At 42.8% G+C, this 16,643-nt stretch overlaps 1 protein-coding gene across 2 annotated transcripts in view; it reads right to left on the reverse strand.

The window, feature by feature from the left end:
- Positions 1-16,643, reverse strand: part of znf462 (zinc finger protein 462) — a 73,132-nt gene that overhangs the window by 22,950 nt on the left and 33,539 nt on the right. Inside the window, exons 1-3 of one of the 2 annotated variants that reach the window (XM_037752029.1) lie at positions 12,524-12,734; positions 4,586-9,819; positions 2,313-2,447 (exon numbers count right to left, since the gene is read on the reverse strand). In XM_037752029.1, coding sequence (XP_037607957.1) covers positions 2,313-2,447; positions 4,586-9,819; positions 12,524-12,734 — 5,580 coding nt within the window. Of the gene's footprint in view, positions 1-2,312; positions 2,448-4,585; positions 9,820-12,523; positions 12,775-16,643 lie in introns of those variants that run through there. The other variant, XM_037752028.1, reaches the window with a different exon arrangement.

Here is a 16,643-nt window from a genome sequence, read left to right on the forward strand (position 1 = left end):
ATTTTTTTAGGTGGCTAAAAATCCATTTTGCTGCCGGCCCCCGTCCACAGCAGTACATTGCTTTGCTTCCGTGTCGGTAACTCCTGTCTGCTTCTCCAAGCTGGGGGCGTGCCAACCGTCATCCACTGTAGGTAATACACTGACTATGGATCAGTACCTCATACAACCCCACTTCAAAACACTGAACTATCCCTTTAATAGTAACCTTAGATCAACTCCTACCCTGACTCTGAAACTCTGTAGTCTGCCGGTATTTACTGACACGCCATACTTAGTTGATATTGAGTTGATTGCACTATCCAAAAGGAATGTGACGTGAAAATTTGAGTCCAACCTCTTTGAATCTGCCCCGGAGCTTTATTACATATCATTCCCAACTCGCCTCCATCTTTCTTTATATATATATCTCAACTGTATCACTCGAAGAATAAGAATAAGTGCAATCAAATTCATCTTAACAAAGTCAATCCCAAAATGCATCTTGTCCTATGATTAACAACCAGTATTACTAGCTGCTGCTGATGCTAAATCACCCAGAAAAGAATACAAAACTAGTCAGACAACAAAACAGATAAAGAGCTAAAACAGACGCACATTTGCACATCTACCAACAACAACTGCAAAACATAAAACTCCAGCATCCATTTCCTCTTCCTTCATCTGCTGGAGTGCTGGCTGGTTTCTGTAGTCGTCACAAGCAGACAGACAATCACCGTGACTTTTTTATTGCCTCGAGGAAGCTCATTCTTTCTGTGGAAGGACCTGACCCTGCACTTCATGCAGCCATAAATAAGATGTGGCATCCACAGGCCCAACCTTGCCATCCAGTCTGCCCTGACTGCACTGTCAGCCTGTTCTTCATCCAACTGTATCAGAAATCATTGCAGTTCTAGAGTTGGAAACCGTATTCATGATACTATAAAAATTATTTTTTACTTTCTGCAATGTGTAAAACATACAGTAAATTCCATCTGTTAGAGATGTTGTAGGGCCATAAAACGTGCAGTTCACCCATAACCCTGGCATGTGCCATTAGCTTTAAATGCTATCCCATATACTGAATATACCTACGGGTCAAACTAAAATTTTTTGTAGTAGGCCTCAGTTGCCAAAGTGAATACTGTACATCTTAAATACATAAAAGACAGACTGAGTGTCTGACGGAAGAACCAGGCCGAGGCGTTGGATCCTTTAGGCCTGTTCCCCTCACTGGCAGCATCAGTGGAATACTAATGTTCGAATGGTTGCCCGCCGCTGCCCTAAAAGTTATGGCTCACAACTCTGCCCTACACTAACCCAAACCCCCCCTCCACACTTCCCTCTCCACTGCAATGGGACAGCGTTGCTTGTTTTCTCTGGGGGACGCTAACAGACTGCCTACCCAGAAGCCACCGTCAGTAATAAACAAAATAGGAAACAGAACCAAAGTCCAGTAAAACGGATCACTGCAGAGCTCGGAGGATGAGGAGTTAGTTAACGAGACAGAAACACCAAGGACTGCCAAAGTTTAAAGTATTGCTAAAGTAAAATAAACTGGGGAAAAAAAGTTCGGAAACTTGTGTTTGGTGGATTGTTTCTCTGTTGTTACAATGCTAATTGGCATTGTATTTTACATGGTTGGAAAGCCTGTTTATTTACCTTCACAATGATGTCCAACTTGTAAGGATCATGCATTTGTGGGATGAGCAGCACAGCTGATTATGTGGGGAGCGCCCAAGAAAAATTTGCCAAAATGCTCTGCATTGAGTTAATTATTAACATTTCTTTGAACTGTTTTAAGCGAAAGCGTTAATCGGTTAAAATGCTTAACGTCGGTTAATGATTAAACGGTTAATTATGGACCTCCCTACATACTATACATTTGCTTGATCTCTGAAGTAGTAGCTGCACGATTGGTTGACATCTTGGGAAATACGCTTATTGGTTTTCTTGCCGAGAGTTATGGTGCCTACAAATGGGGTCGTGTTTACCGTGTTTACGAGTCGGGCCCATATGAACGCCCCCTCATGTTGTATTCACGACCGATGGACTCCTTCAGAATTCTAGTTTTATATAAGGCTATCTTCACTTTATCTTTAAAACTGAGCTTGCTATATCCTAAAAATCGGAAGTTACGTTAATGAAATTAGTGGCGTTGAAACAAATTTGCGTTACCACACTATTATCGCGTTAACTTTGACAGCCCTAGTTTTAACATTGATGTGTGTAGTTAAGAAGAAAACATTTCCGACTTAATGGTAACCCCAGTTAAATAAGACAAACACTATAAGGGCATAAAATACATTTCAAAATAAATCCAACTCTATATTTACCTTGACATGTCCCTCTTTGACCTCTCCGTACTGGACGTGCTTCCTAAGGTGGTTGCAGATGGCTCGGAGGGTGGGGTGCATCTCTATGCAGAAGTTACACCTGAATCCTACGGGAGTGTTATTTACAGGGCTTTCCTGTTCACAGAAAAAGAGTGACAAAAACAACCAGTTTTATTCACAGTTTTTTGTTTTCTTTCTGTTTGACATCTTTTAAAAATGCATTTGGGATGAAGATGTATATTTTTAAAGGATATTATTCAACCTTTAAAGGATAATAATGGTGTATAATCTAAACCAACCGATGGATTTTGCCACAGTCAGAAGATACTACTATTCATTTTTCTATTCTCCGTGAAGTTAGAGGCAGCCACTGTTCTCAAATACACATTAAATGTAGAGCTGTAACGATTTAAGGTTCCATATTGTAAAAAGTGAGATTTTCATGTCTTTTATATTATAAAGCAGGTTTAAGTGATATATAAATACTGTTAAACTATCAAAACGCTCAATATACCGAGAAACACACACAGCCCGTATAAAGAAATTGTGCTTTTGAAACAAGCCGTTAGGATTTCTGTCCATTTGTGATGTCACAAATATACAATATTTAGACCATTACACGGTTTTAAACGTAAACATTCTAAATGTGTCCCAGTTTATTTATTGTTGGGTATATTCAGGCAGACAGTATGGGGAAAATAATGTGTTTTTTGAACAATACAGCATGTAAACATGTTCTATTAGAAACACTAAATAATATGGTATATAAGTATGAACCTGAAAATGAGCACTATATGGGACCTTTAATGGATTAGTTGTCAACTATTTTGATAATTGATTAATTGGTTTGAGTGATTTTCTAAGAAAAAAGTCAAAATTCTCTGATTCCAGCTTCTTAAATGTGAATACTTTCTGGTTTCTTTCCTCCTCTATGACACTAAACTGAATATCTCTGAGTTGTGGACAAAAAAAGACATTTGAGGACATCGTCTTGGGCTTTGGGAAACACTGATCGACATTTTCTGGCATTTTATAGACCAATCAACTAATCGATCAGTCAAGAAAATAATCAACAGATAAATCAACAATGAAAATAATTGTTAGTTGCAGCCCTCATTAAATGAGATCAATGGTATTTTAATGAACTTGTTATGAAACTAACTAATCACACATCATTATCACTGTTATATATTCCTGGTGACAGTGAAGGGGGAATTTGAAACACATAATTATCTCTTTAATTCGGTTTGGCAGAATATGACTACTTTGTGTACAACTGCGATGGTTTTGGGTTTATAAAGTGATGCTATGACAAATTAACAATCCTCTCAGTGATACATGATGTCTCTATGAGCTGTTTTCCAAAACCATGGAAGTCTATGCCTCTGGGGAGTTAAAGAGCCGCTGTAGTATGATAGACAGTACCAGCTTACAGCATCAGAAGAGTTATTGTATGCTGTCTAGGGCTGTCACGAATTTAGATTTTCACTAAACGATTATCGTGGCCGAAATAATTCAAAATAGAGTGTATGGAGATTACAGTCTGTAACCATAAATGTATATATAAAATTATTTATGAGGCGCTGGATTATTCACACAATATTATCGTATGTGTATTATTAACATGATATCAATATTTCATTTTTTAAATATCATGGTTATAGTCAATACCGGTGTATCACGACACCCCTAATGCTGTCAGATACTAATGGTAAATTGTATTCTTTCATTTATAAGCTTTAAAGGTCCCATATCGTGCTCATTTTCAGGTTCATAGTTGTATTTTGTGTTTCTACTAGAACATGTTTACATGCTGTAATGTTAAAAAAACAACTTTATTTTCCTCATACTGTCTGCCTGAATATACCTGTATTTACCCTCTATCTGAAACGCTCCGTTTTAGAGGAATTGCAACAGAACTGCATTGCTAGGCAACAGTTTGGGTCCATGTTTACTTCCTGTCAGCTGATGTTATTGACATCCAGTGCAACAGGAAATAAACTGGGACACATTTAGAACTTTCATGTTTAAAACTGTGTGAGGATCTACATAATTGTGTATTTGTGACATCACAAATGGACAGAAATCCTAACAACTTGTTTCAAACGCACAATTTCTGAATACAGGCTCTGTGTATTTCTCCGTATATTGAGTGTTTTGATAGTTTAACAGTAATTTATAAAGCACTTGAACCTGCTTTATAATATAAAAGACATGAAAATCTCACTTTTTACAATATGGGACCTTTAAGGGAGACTCGTATCTCCGCTCACCTTCTCAGTTTTGATCTCGGCTGGTTCCACTGTTTTCTGTTTGCTGAGCAGCTGCCTCCTCCTCTCCTGCCTCATGGCCCGCTTCTGAAACTCCTCGTTGTGGTTCAACAGATGTTTGGCCAGAATCGGGAGAGCCAGGAACTTCAGCTCACAGTGAGAACAATTGTACAACTCAGAGTCCTCGTCCCCAGGATGGGGCGATACCTCAAAGTCCCTCTTCAGGTCGTTGCTGTGGTGGTCGTTGTAGTGCATAGAGAGCAGCTGGCCTGTGCTGAAGGACAACTGGAAGCATTTTAGACACTTGAATGGCAGCCATTCGACCTCTCCGTCCCGCTCCGGTTCAAGCTGAACCTCCAGCGCTTCCTTGTCGTCCTCTGCCATCGCACTGACAGCAGTCTTCTCTGGTTCTTTGGCATAGATAACGGTAAAGTAGCGACCGAGCTTGCTAGCGTGCTGCTTCTTGGGGAAGACACCTGGGTGGCGTTTAATGTAGTGCGAGACGATGCTCTTCCTGCTGAAGGCCTGGAAGGCGCAAAGGGAACACTTTCGTCTCTCCACGGCCAAACGCAAGTCTTCGCTCATCTCTGAATTGTCCCCTTCTGATGGTGGCTGTGCAATCACTTTTTCGGGCTTTTCGGTCATTGTCTTGGAAGCAGCCAGACAATGGGTATAATAGGCATCTATATCATGCCGCTTCTGGTAGTGTGCTGCCAGACCTTTGCGTATAGGGTTTGTGTACGGACACAGAGCACATTTGAAGACGTTGTTTTTACCCTCTGGCTGAGCACGGACGTTGTTGTGCTTGATACGGTAGTGGCGAGCGATGCCTTTCCGGGTGGAGCAGAAGTATTTGCAGAGCTGACACTTGAATATAGCATGCTTCTCTGTCTTATTGATGGGTAACTGGGAGAGGGCAAGGTCCAATTCACTGACCTGCTGGACTTTTGCTGCGCTTGATATATTACCAGCGCTGCATTCGGCTACTGGCTCTGTGTCTTTATCGGTTGAGAAATATGTCAGAGAGGGAGAAAACATTTCAGAGGCCGACTGATTGTGATATTTCTCATAATGGATTTTGAGTTTCTCCAGAGTGCCGTGCGTGTACGGGCACAGTTTGCATCTGTACGCGCCATAGCCTTGCCTTTGAGTTTTGCACTTGTCGTCTCCTTCGTTTGGGTCGGGTATTTGCTCTATATCATCTGCAAAGTCTTCCGCGGTGACTTTCACTAACGGGTGTCTCTTCTGATAGTGAGTTAGGACGCCGTGGATTCGGGAGTTTACATACGGACAGTGGCGACATTTATAGACAGAACTGGGGTTGATGTCGGCCTCCTGCGCAAAATCGGCAGCTTTTACTTTCATGCCCGGGTGCTTCTTTCCATAGTGAGTGAGGAGGCCATGGAGACTGTTGTACTCTGACAGACATACAGTGCACTGATAAGTATTGTTAGAGATGGAAAGACGTGGGTGGGGAGGATGTGGATTGATTTCTTGAGGTGTGCTGACAATGACCAGCGCTCCATCATCTTCAACAGACTGGCAATTGAAAGACACATGTTCTTTGGCAACCTGCTGGTGGATCTTTTCAACTGAGCCATTTCCTTTGATGATATCCAAAAGCACAGATTCGTCCCCTTTAATGACCCAAGGGTGGACTGCCTGATAGTGACTAGTGATGTCCCATATTGTACAAGCCTCAAAGGCACAGTCTCTGCATTTGTAATGTTTAGTTTCCGCATTGCCTCCTTGCTGGGTGGTCTCCGGACCAGCCCATAGCTTGCTGGCCATGTATGTGTAATCGACATTGTGCTCAGGGTGGCGTCTTTGGTAATGGAGCAGCAGGCCTTGGGGTTCGGCGTGGGAGTAAATGCACCACTCACAGTGGTAGCCAGCCTCCAGAATGCCATCTTGGTAAGCCCAGTGTAAAATGGTCATGGCTGTGGCTTTCACAGTGGGGTGCTCTTTCTTCAGATGCTTCTTCAGGGCATAGACGTAGGGGGACGTGTAGGAACAGTGTCTGCACTTCAGGGAGCGCAGAGGTGTAGTGTTTTCGGGGTCCGGAGGGGCCGGGATCGAGGCAGAAGAGACGCTGCTCGACTGGACCATCTGTGCACGCTCGCGCTGACTGCGGACAACCGCGGTGTGACGACGTACAAGGTCAGCGTTGGCCTTGGTATCCTTGTGCTTCTTCTGGTAATGAATAAGCACTCCTTTTACAGTGCGGTTGCCATAATCACAGTGCTGACAAAAGAACAGCTCATCCTCACCTTTCTCACCACTTCCCGGTTTAGGGCTCGTGTTGTTAGATCCATCGTGACCGTTGTTCTGAAACTGCTTCATAAACTGCTTGGGAGCGGCAATTTGCAATTCATCCATTAATTTCATCAAACCGGGGGTGGGGGCGCCATGTTTGATATATTTTGCTGTCACTTTTACTTCTGGGTGTCTCTTTTGATAGTGGACCAACACGCCAACAACAGATCTGTTGCTGTACACGCAATGTTTACAGTAGTACATTTCTTCATCTGATCCATACAGCGCCGCGCTTGATTGTTTCGGAGACGTAGCCATGTTGAGGTTATATGAGGAGTTTGCAACAGGCTGTGACTGATCCACCGAGATGACCTTCATGGTTTTCTGTATACGGAAATAAGACGCCTTTTGCTCCGGGTGTTTCTTCTGATAATGGACCAAAACGGAGTGCATGTTGGGGCTGGCGAAAGAACACACATCACAATCATAGACAACAACATTGCCGCCAATAGATTCTTTGAGAGGGTCTGTCTCAGCACTGGCTTCGGGGGTCTTGGGGACTGTTTTCGGCGTCGGGCTGGAGGAGGACCTGGGGGTCGACGAGGGTGAGTTCAAATTCTTGGGGCCAGAGTTTAATATTTCCCTCAGGGTTTGCGATTCGCCCGTTTTGTGGGACTGCTCCACTATGTAGCTAGAGAAGATCATGGCGTTGTTGATTTTCACTGTGGGGTGCATTCTTTGGTAATGGGGCATCAGGCTTCTGACGTTGGGACTCGTGTACGAACAAAAGCGGCACATGTATACCAGATTTGGTTGGTTGAAGTTGAGCACGTTGCTTGCTTCGGGGTGGTGATCCATGTAGTGTTGGTGCAGATCGTTGTAATTTGTGTATTCGATGTAGCACTCTAAGCAGCGGAAGACCGCGCTCTGGTCCTCGGGGTCCAGGATGTACTTAAAGCTGAACTTAATGTACGGGTGCATCCTCTGGTAATGGGTGCTGACGCTACGAGCCGACTTGTTGTGGTAATCACAGTGTTTACAGTAGAAACGCGCAATTCCTGCTTCCTCTGAATATTCAGCGTTCTCTTGGATAGCACCGTCACTGGGGTCAGCAGAGATGTTTTCGCTATCATCCGAGAGAGTCAGCGATATAGGAATGTTTCTAGGTTTCGACTTGGGGTTGCTTTTTCTTTTCCCTATTCTGCCTCCCTCGTTGGAGCTCATCGAATCTCTTGCGTGAAGCTGTTGCGTGTTATAAGCGAAGACGGGGTTTTTATTGTCATGGTTTCTACCCTCTTTATCAGCGCCGGCGTGATTTTCTCCTGCATCTTCATCATCCATGTCATCTAGGTTTATGATCATGTCCTGTTGGCTTTGGTTTATCTTACTTTGAAGGTTACTGGCAATTTCATCGATTCTAGTTCTCTTCTTAACCGAGGACAAATCCAGAGGCAAGTCGTTGATGGACTTCCTGGCTCTTTTCCCTGTTACTAAGGGCTTTTTGGTGGCAAGTCCTAAAATGGAGGTCTGGGTTTTTTGTAGAAAGATCGGAGAAGCGTCCACATCAGAGTCCGGCTGGTCGGTCAGCTGGCTTTCAAAGACAGTGGGATCTAGGTCATCACAGTAGGAATGCTTATGCTGCTGGTGAACCCTCAGACCTTTTAGAGTGGTGGTAGAGAAGCTGCAGAGCGTGCAGCGATGAGGGTTCGGCTGGTCGTTTGCTGTGCTGGTTATCTTCTTCCCGTTGACTTTGGAACTTACATTACCCCCGTTAACTGGCTCTGCGGCACTGTCATTGTGAGGATCTGGACTATCACTTGTTAGGTCCATGGTGTCTAAATCTGAGGATATGTGGCTCTGTTTGTGCGTGCCTAATTTAAGAGGGCTAGTGCAAATAAACGGGCATTCGTCACATTTATACACGGTGGTTTTACCGGAGAGGTGAATGTTTTCAATGTGGCGGGAGATGCTTCGCCTGTGAATGGTGAGGAAGGAGCAGAAGGGGCACTGGAAACGGTTCATGTACTTTCTAAATGGGATTCCTTTAGTCTCCAGTAATTTATTGTCCTCATCAGTTAAAAGCAGCTTCGCATCTGCTGACAGGGTCCCAGTGTAGCTGGGATCGTCTATATCGCCCAACTCTTCTTCATCGTCATCCTCTAAGCTGCTCCTAGAGTCTTCCTCGTTGAGTAAGTTGCCATCCATCTCAACGGCACTCTGGGAGACGTCAGAAGAAGTGAACCTCTTGGACAAAATGGAGGAACCTGTGCTGTTGGGTGTTACTGCACTAATCTGCGCGTATTGAAAGGATGGGATCTCTGGGACGGACTTCTCCAACGTATTTTCTGTTGGTTTTCCTACCAGCTCTTCGTTTCCTTGAACGTCAGCGAGACTCATCGTTGATCTAGTCGGGCTTCGGGAAGCGGAGGGAGAATCCGGTTTGGGTGAGCTCGCACTCGCCTCTCCTTCCAGCTCCGCAATGCCGGAAACTATCTTGACCTTGTCGCTGTGTTCTTTCACCACGTGATCAGTCCAGCTGTCCTTCTGGTCGGTCTGATAGTCACACCATTCACAGGCAAATGTTCCCTTCACTAGTCTGCTGGCTGAGTCCGACTCCTCTCCGGTCTCGGCGTATTCGGAAGGTTCTCCGGTGCTCTCCGAGGGAACCTTGTTGTGGTACATTAGTTGGTGTTTCATCATCCTTGCTTTGCGTGGAGACTTGTATGTGCAATACTGACAGATATACACTTTCGAATGGTCATTGCGCATTATAACAGTGTAGCTGGGCTGCTCGGCTGTCTGCGAGGAGATGCTCGCATCGGAATCGTCCTCTACAACGTTATGCACTTTTTTGGTGTGGTTTCTTAAGAATGACTTGGATCTGAAGTAACGGACACAGAACTTGCACTGGTAAAACTGCAGGTGGGTTTCAGCCGTCTGCTTTTGTGGTGTTTGGTTGGAGTTGTCAGTAGAGTTGGGGCCTAAAAAAGATGAGAAAGTACGTGAGATGTCTGCTGGAAATAGTAAATGAGTAACATTTTGCTATTATTTAAACTTTCTGTTGTTTCAGTCGATAACATATAGAGTGAAATTAGTCTCAAAATGGTCACAAATGTGTAATACATGACCCACAACTGAAAAATAAGATTTACAAATGTGTATGTGTGAACGATTTGTGCATCATTTTGGGTACTCCCAAATTTGTGTTCCAATCAACACATAAATAGCAATCAATTTGAACACAGCCCACATCACAACCTGTATAAATATTTATATTTTTACGAACAGATTTTTAGCTTCAACTTCACAGATCTGATCATTTCACTTTTGAAAGGCTTCCTGTTGACGCTCGGATTGCCCAATACGCATGGAACAGGTTACATTTGCGTGAGACTATTTTCCCGTCTCCAGCTCAAACAGATCCACAAATGCCTGCTGCGTTCAAGTGCTGCTGAAAAACTGGAACATCTGGGGCTTTTGGTGAAATTGTGTGTAATTTCAAAGTCACCCCCTCGATTAAAACACATACATTTACGACTATATACTCAATACAGTAGCCTATAAATGTAAATATATGGTTTAAATAAGCTACTGATAGGTGGTGGATGTGTTCTTCTGCTGGGAAAACAGCAACTCGGCAAATACATACCACCACTGTTTGAGCTGGAGACCGTCTCAAAGCTCCACACGCAAATATAACCTGATTAGAGATGCACCGGTCCAACTTTTTCAGTCCCTATAACGATACTTGGACTTCGGGTATCGACTGATACCGAATTCTGATCCGACACCAGTGTCAGTGGTGGCCTAAAGGTTAGAGACCGGAGAGTCGTGGTTCAATCCCCCGAACTGGCAGGATAAATTTGGGTGGGGAACTTCCTCATTACCACCACTGATGTGCCATTGAGCAAGGCACTTAACCCCAACCGGTCCAGCTCAGTAGCCAGAAGATCAGACTGTGGTTGTACTGCGCAACTTCCAGGTGTGAATGTGTAACTGTGATCAGGGCGTTCCTGAGAAAGAGAACTCAGAGAACCTCCCCCTGAATAAATACATGTTGAAAAAAAAAAAAATTGTTTAATTAATAATATGTATGCCTCACTGTGTGGAAGTGACTGGGATCATTCTTTTATGTGTAAGGCAACAATCAAGTTTGACTTAAATATTGCTTTCGTAACAAATAAATACATAGATATACATTTACTGAATTGTTATTTATTATAATAACCTGTACACTGGCAATTTGGTAAAAAAATCTTCAAAATGATCAGGAATTACAATTCAAATGTAAACCTTTTCAATGCAGCAACAATAGGTCAAAACTTAAACAGGAATTAAAATTCCCGTATATAATATATGTAGTATATAAACATAGAATTGAATTTAGTAGATGGGCTCCAATGTCACCGATACCCAATCCAGCTATTTGAGTCAATATCGGCCCGATATCCGATCCGGTACCGGAGCATCCCTAAACCTGATCTGTGCGTATCAAGTAGGGATGCTCATTTAAAAAAAATGTATTATAACCGACCCTCGTTAACCGATTATTATAACTGACAAGATTTGTGCTTCGCATGCAGTGGTGTACCAGCTGCAGCAGCACAACAGATATTCATTGACGGGAGTCTCCAGTTCACCGTCCGGGAGCGTTAACTTAGCAGCTACAATGCTGCGTGTAGTGTCGCGGACATGGAGACACTTTCCCAGTAAAAGTCTCCACCGCACATTTAGTTTAGTTTAGCAGGTTGTCAGCTTTGTGTCTGCCCGGCATAACTTTAGCGAGTGGCCAACAGTGTGTGTATTTGTGCTACGTTAGCAGCTCTAGCATTGCCGGAGGCTTCGTGCTCGCCGCCATACACACAGTCTACGTAACTTTAGCGAGTTTCCAACAGACCGTGTGTGTGTGTGTTGGTGGTGAGTGTGAGGTTGTTGGTGGCGTTCTAGCTGTGAACGTAGGTGTAGCAGTGTGTGTACAGTTTATTTGTCGGTGAATAAATGCTACGAAACTACAACTCCTCCGCTCCGCTCAAGCGAGCCAGAGACCGGAGCCAACTTCCTGTATCCTGCAGCTCCGGCTCCGCCTCTTAAGGTGGGTTGTTAAGGTGGACCAGCTTTTCTCCTTAAAGAGACGAGCTGCTCCTCTGAGCTGCTCAGCTTTTGAATTAATTATTAACATTTCTTTTAACCGTTTTAACCGATAGCGTTAATCGGTTAAAATGCTTAATGTCGGTTAACGGTTAAACGGTTAATTATGGATGTCCCTAGTATCAAGTGATCCGTACGCACCCAGGAAGCTTTTCAAAGGCAAAAATGTGAAGTTGAGGCTAAAAATCTGTACGTAAAATATAAATATCTATTCAAGTTGTAATCTGTGCATTTGTTCAAATTAATTTGTATTTGTGTGCAGATTGGAACGCATTTGTGAGAACCCAAAATTACGCACAAATTGTTGTACACATTTGTAAATCTTATTTTTCATTCGTAGATCACCTCACGCACATTTGTGACCATTTGGAGACTAATTTCACTCCATAATAAAACCAGCAACGACTCATACATTTTGTGCTTCCTAAATAAAATATAAAATCATCCTACTATGAAGTTATTTGAAGCAAAAAAAAGAAGCATTTCCTAATCCTCCACAAATGAAACTGTAACATTGATTCAATGTGGTGGACATACTCATTCCAGCTTTAGGAGGCGTATAATCCTTGCCCTCCTTGTCCTCACATTCCTCCTCCTCCTCCTCGTCTTCATCCTCGCCTTTCAGAGAGTCAGACTCGTCTGCATCTGCAGGCTGCAGGAAAGCGGTGTGCACTTCCTGAATGTGGGTCTTCAAGTCGTCATATGACTCGGCACGGAAGTCACAGCCGTCACACTGCAATACCTCCATCACTGAAAAGAGGGAGCACTCCCTGGAAAATCAGGGAAACCTGCAAAGAGAGAAAAAAAAGAAACATGAGGACATGCAGCATTTTTCCAATGAGTACACAGCTATAACACATGTCTAATTAAGTGGGTGTGATAGAAAATAAAAGTCATTTATGAGAATCGTGTTCAATTATTCATAGGAAGCCATTTACAGCGCACGTTAACGTGTATTTACTGTTGCACAAAGACTCGTATGTACAGAGCTATTACAAAGCAGGAATAATATTATTCTGTAACGCTTCAATATTCAGTGTAGTGAACATGCCCCTTCCATAAAAATGAGCTCGGTGATGATCTAGTATGATTACCAATGGCAATCCCTGCTGTGAACAAAGAATAATCAAGTGCAGGATGGAAGACGCTTGCTTTCCACAGAACAAGTAAGACAACAGCCAGCAAAAGATATAATGCTTTCAAATGATGATGATTGTGTGTTCAGAAGATATCCTTCTAAAGCAGAGTCTCATCTGCTATAGCTTTATAGAGATCTCTTCAAGTTACATTTGCACGAACCGGACTGGAGGGCAACATGTTTTTTGACTGTGACAGGTAGGGATGCACTGATACCGATACCAGTATTGGGTATCGGGTACGATACTGTGCTCATGTACTCGTACTCGCAAAATGGCTCCTATACAACGACAGCGATACCACTTTACAGCAGCGCAACGTCAACCGTCGTCACCATCTTTCGGGTCTTCACGCTCCACCTCCCCAACGGTGCGGGCGAGACGGGCCGGTGGTGCGCCCGACCCTGCTGGGCAGGGATCCCACCTCAGCCGGCGCGCACCGGCCCTCACTTTCATTGCACCACAGGGTTTTGCCTGCACCCTCTGACTCGCGCGTGCGTTAGACTCTTTGGTCCATGTTCAAGACGGGTCAGGTGGGTTGACGACATCGCCACAGACCTCTGGCTTTTACGTGGGCCGCGGCACGACGCGGTCGGGGCGCACTGAGGACAGTCGGCCCCGGTCGACAGTCCCACCGGGAGCAGGTAGCCCCGTCACGGTGCGGCGAGGAGCGGGCGGGGAGCGCTGTAAAGCTGCGGCCGCGAGCCACCTTCGACCCGAGCCTTTCCAAGCCAACCTAGAGCCGGTTGCGGTACACCGCCTCGTATGTGGGACTCCCCAGCCTGCCATGTGTCGCTCACACCCTCCAGCTGGCTGTTAACGAGGGTCTTTTGGCACAGAGAAGTACTCGTATCGGTACTCGGTATCGGCGAGTACCCAAATGTAAGTACTTGTACTCGGTCTGAAAAAAAGTGGTACCGGTGCATCCCTAGTGACAGGATGAATTAAGACTAGGGCTGTCAATCGATTAAGTGATGAGATGGTAAAATAAAAGCTGAAATTCTAATAAAAAAGTCTAAACCATTATGATCCTTCAAGTCCGCATCAAATGTATCACTGAAATACTGAAGTACTGCAAAATAATATTCTAAAAAAATGTAATATAGACGAAACGTTTATTAATTTATGCAAAACTGTAACAAATTTCTGTCATCTCATTATGAAGACAAAACCACGCAGATAAAGAGTCACAAATTCATATAAAAATTAAGATTGTTTTCATTTCCAAAACGACTGTCCAAAAATTCTGATAGACAAAACATGACAGAGAGGAGAAATGATGAGCAGATGCTGATGTTATTCAGAATACTAAGAAGGTCCCATTCTTGAGCGTAGCATCGTTCTAAGAACAATGGAGGGACTGAGGAGGGATTATGGGCTGATTTGTCCCGTTTTTATTACCTTGGGATAAGCAACAGCTGGAGAGCAGCTCCACAGCTCAGTATTTAGAGCAGACTATTCCATCAGATTGTATCAACCGCTCTGAAATAAGATTGAATGAATCAAACGGAGAGATGAAGGTTTTATGTCTTTGGGGCTTCTCTGCGGTTTTGGACTTGGCCAGAGAAATGGAAGTTGATGATGTGGCCGTCGTTTCGCAGCTCTTTCATCATCGCTCTCTGATCAATTCTCATTTTGTCTCGCAAAACTATATAATAATATCACAGATAGCGTTTGTAGCTCGCTCTGGTTCTGAGATAGGTAGTTAAAAGGAACACTTTACAACCTTGAAATCAAAATCTAAAAATCAAAACCTCAAATCAAAACTTAATCAATATGTTTATTAACACACATGAAAAGTTACTGATTTCTGTGAACACATTATGTTTGCTTTAGGGCTGTCAATCCATTAAGATAGTTAATCGTAATTAATCGCAAATTAATTGCACATTTTTTCTGTTCAAAACGTACCTTAAAGGGAGATGTGTCAAGTATTTAATACTCTTATCAACATGGGAGTGGACAAATATGCTGCTTTATGAATATGTATGTATATATTTATTACTGGAAATCAATTATCAATAAAAACAATGACAGATATTGTTCAGAAACCCTCACAGGTACTGCATTTAGTATAAAACAATATGCTCAAATCATAACATGGCAAACTGCAGCCCAACAGGCAACAACAGCTGTCAGTGTGTCAGTGTGCTGACTTGACTATGACTTGCCCCAAACTGCATGTGATTATCATAAAGTGTCTGTAAAGGGGAAACTCGTGGGTACCCATAGAACCCATTTACACCCCTTTGAAAATGGCCAGCCAGTTTTTCCTCAACAAAATTTTGCATAAGTTTGGAGCGTTATTTAACCGCCTTTGCGATAAGCTAGTATGACATGGTTGGTATCAATGGACTCCTTAGGTTTTTTACTTTCATATGATACCAGTATCTTCACTCTAGCTTTAAAACCTTGAGCCCGCTACAACCTAAAAATCACAAGTTGCGTTAACCGTTAAAGAAATTAGTGGCGTTAAAACTAATTTGTGCGTTATTACGTCAACTTTGACAGCCCTAGTTTGCTTAAGACAATAGGTATAGGACATATAATAGGACAATAACATATTGAAGATGTTTTAGACAAAGTTACTCCAACAACACAAGTTCTACTTTTAAATGTAAAGTAATAATATTGTTAGTGAAGTACTTTAATCGCTATTACTGCTGCATGACTACTAATTATACTATAAGTTTTAGTGTGTCAAGGATCAAAAAGGTAACCTAAAGTAGCTTAAAGATCCTATATCGTGCTCATTTTCAGGTACATACTTGTATTTTGTGTTTTCTACTAGAACATGTTTACATGCTGTAATGTTTAAAAAACAACCTTTACTTTCCTCATACTGTCTGCCTGAATATACCTGTATTTACCCTCTGTCGGTAACGCTCCGTTTTAGTGCATTTCAACGGAATTGCAATGGAATTGCGTTGCTAGGCAACAGTTTGGGTTCATGTTTACTTTCTGTCAGCTGATGTTATTTACATACACTGCAACAGGACATAAACTGGGATACATTTAGAATGTTTATGTTTAAAACTGTGTGATGGTCTAAATATTGTATATTTATGACATCACAAATGGACAGAAATCCTAACGGCTTGTTTCAAAAGCTCAGTTTCTGAATACGGGCTGTGCGTGTTTCTCCGTATATTGAGCGTTTTGATAGTTTAACAGTATTTATAAAGCACTTAAACCTGCTTTATAATATAAAAGAAATGAAAATCTCACTTGTTACAATATGAGACCTTTAAAGAAAATTAAAGAAATGAACGCTTGACAGGAATTGAATCAGCGCCTCTCTGACTCACTGTGCACAAGAACCCGATGAAGTTTCACAAAGCTGATATTTGTAACAAGGCTCCCATTCATATCCAAGGCCCGTGCACAAAGACACAACTAACATGGAGGATCTGTAATGGTATGGGTATGACTATAGTGGGATTCATTGGGTCTGTTGATTGCTCTCCATAGATGCATTATGGCCTTTCAGTATGAGGCCATTTTACAAGACCAAGTGCACC

The sequence above is a fragment of the Sebastes umbrosus genome, chromosome 19, assembly GCF_015220745.1.
Source record: "Sebastes umbrosus isolate fSebUmb1 chromosome 19, fSebUmb1.pri, whole genome shotgun sequence".
In the NCBI taxonomy this organism is placed as follows: Eukaryota; Metazoa; Chordata; class Actinopteri; order Perciformes; family Sebastidae; genus Sebastes; species Sebastes umbrosus.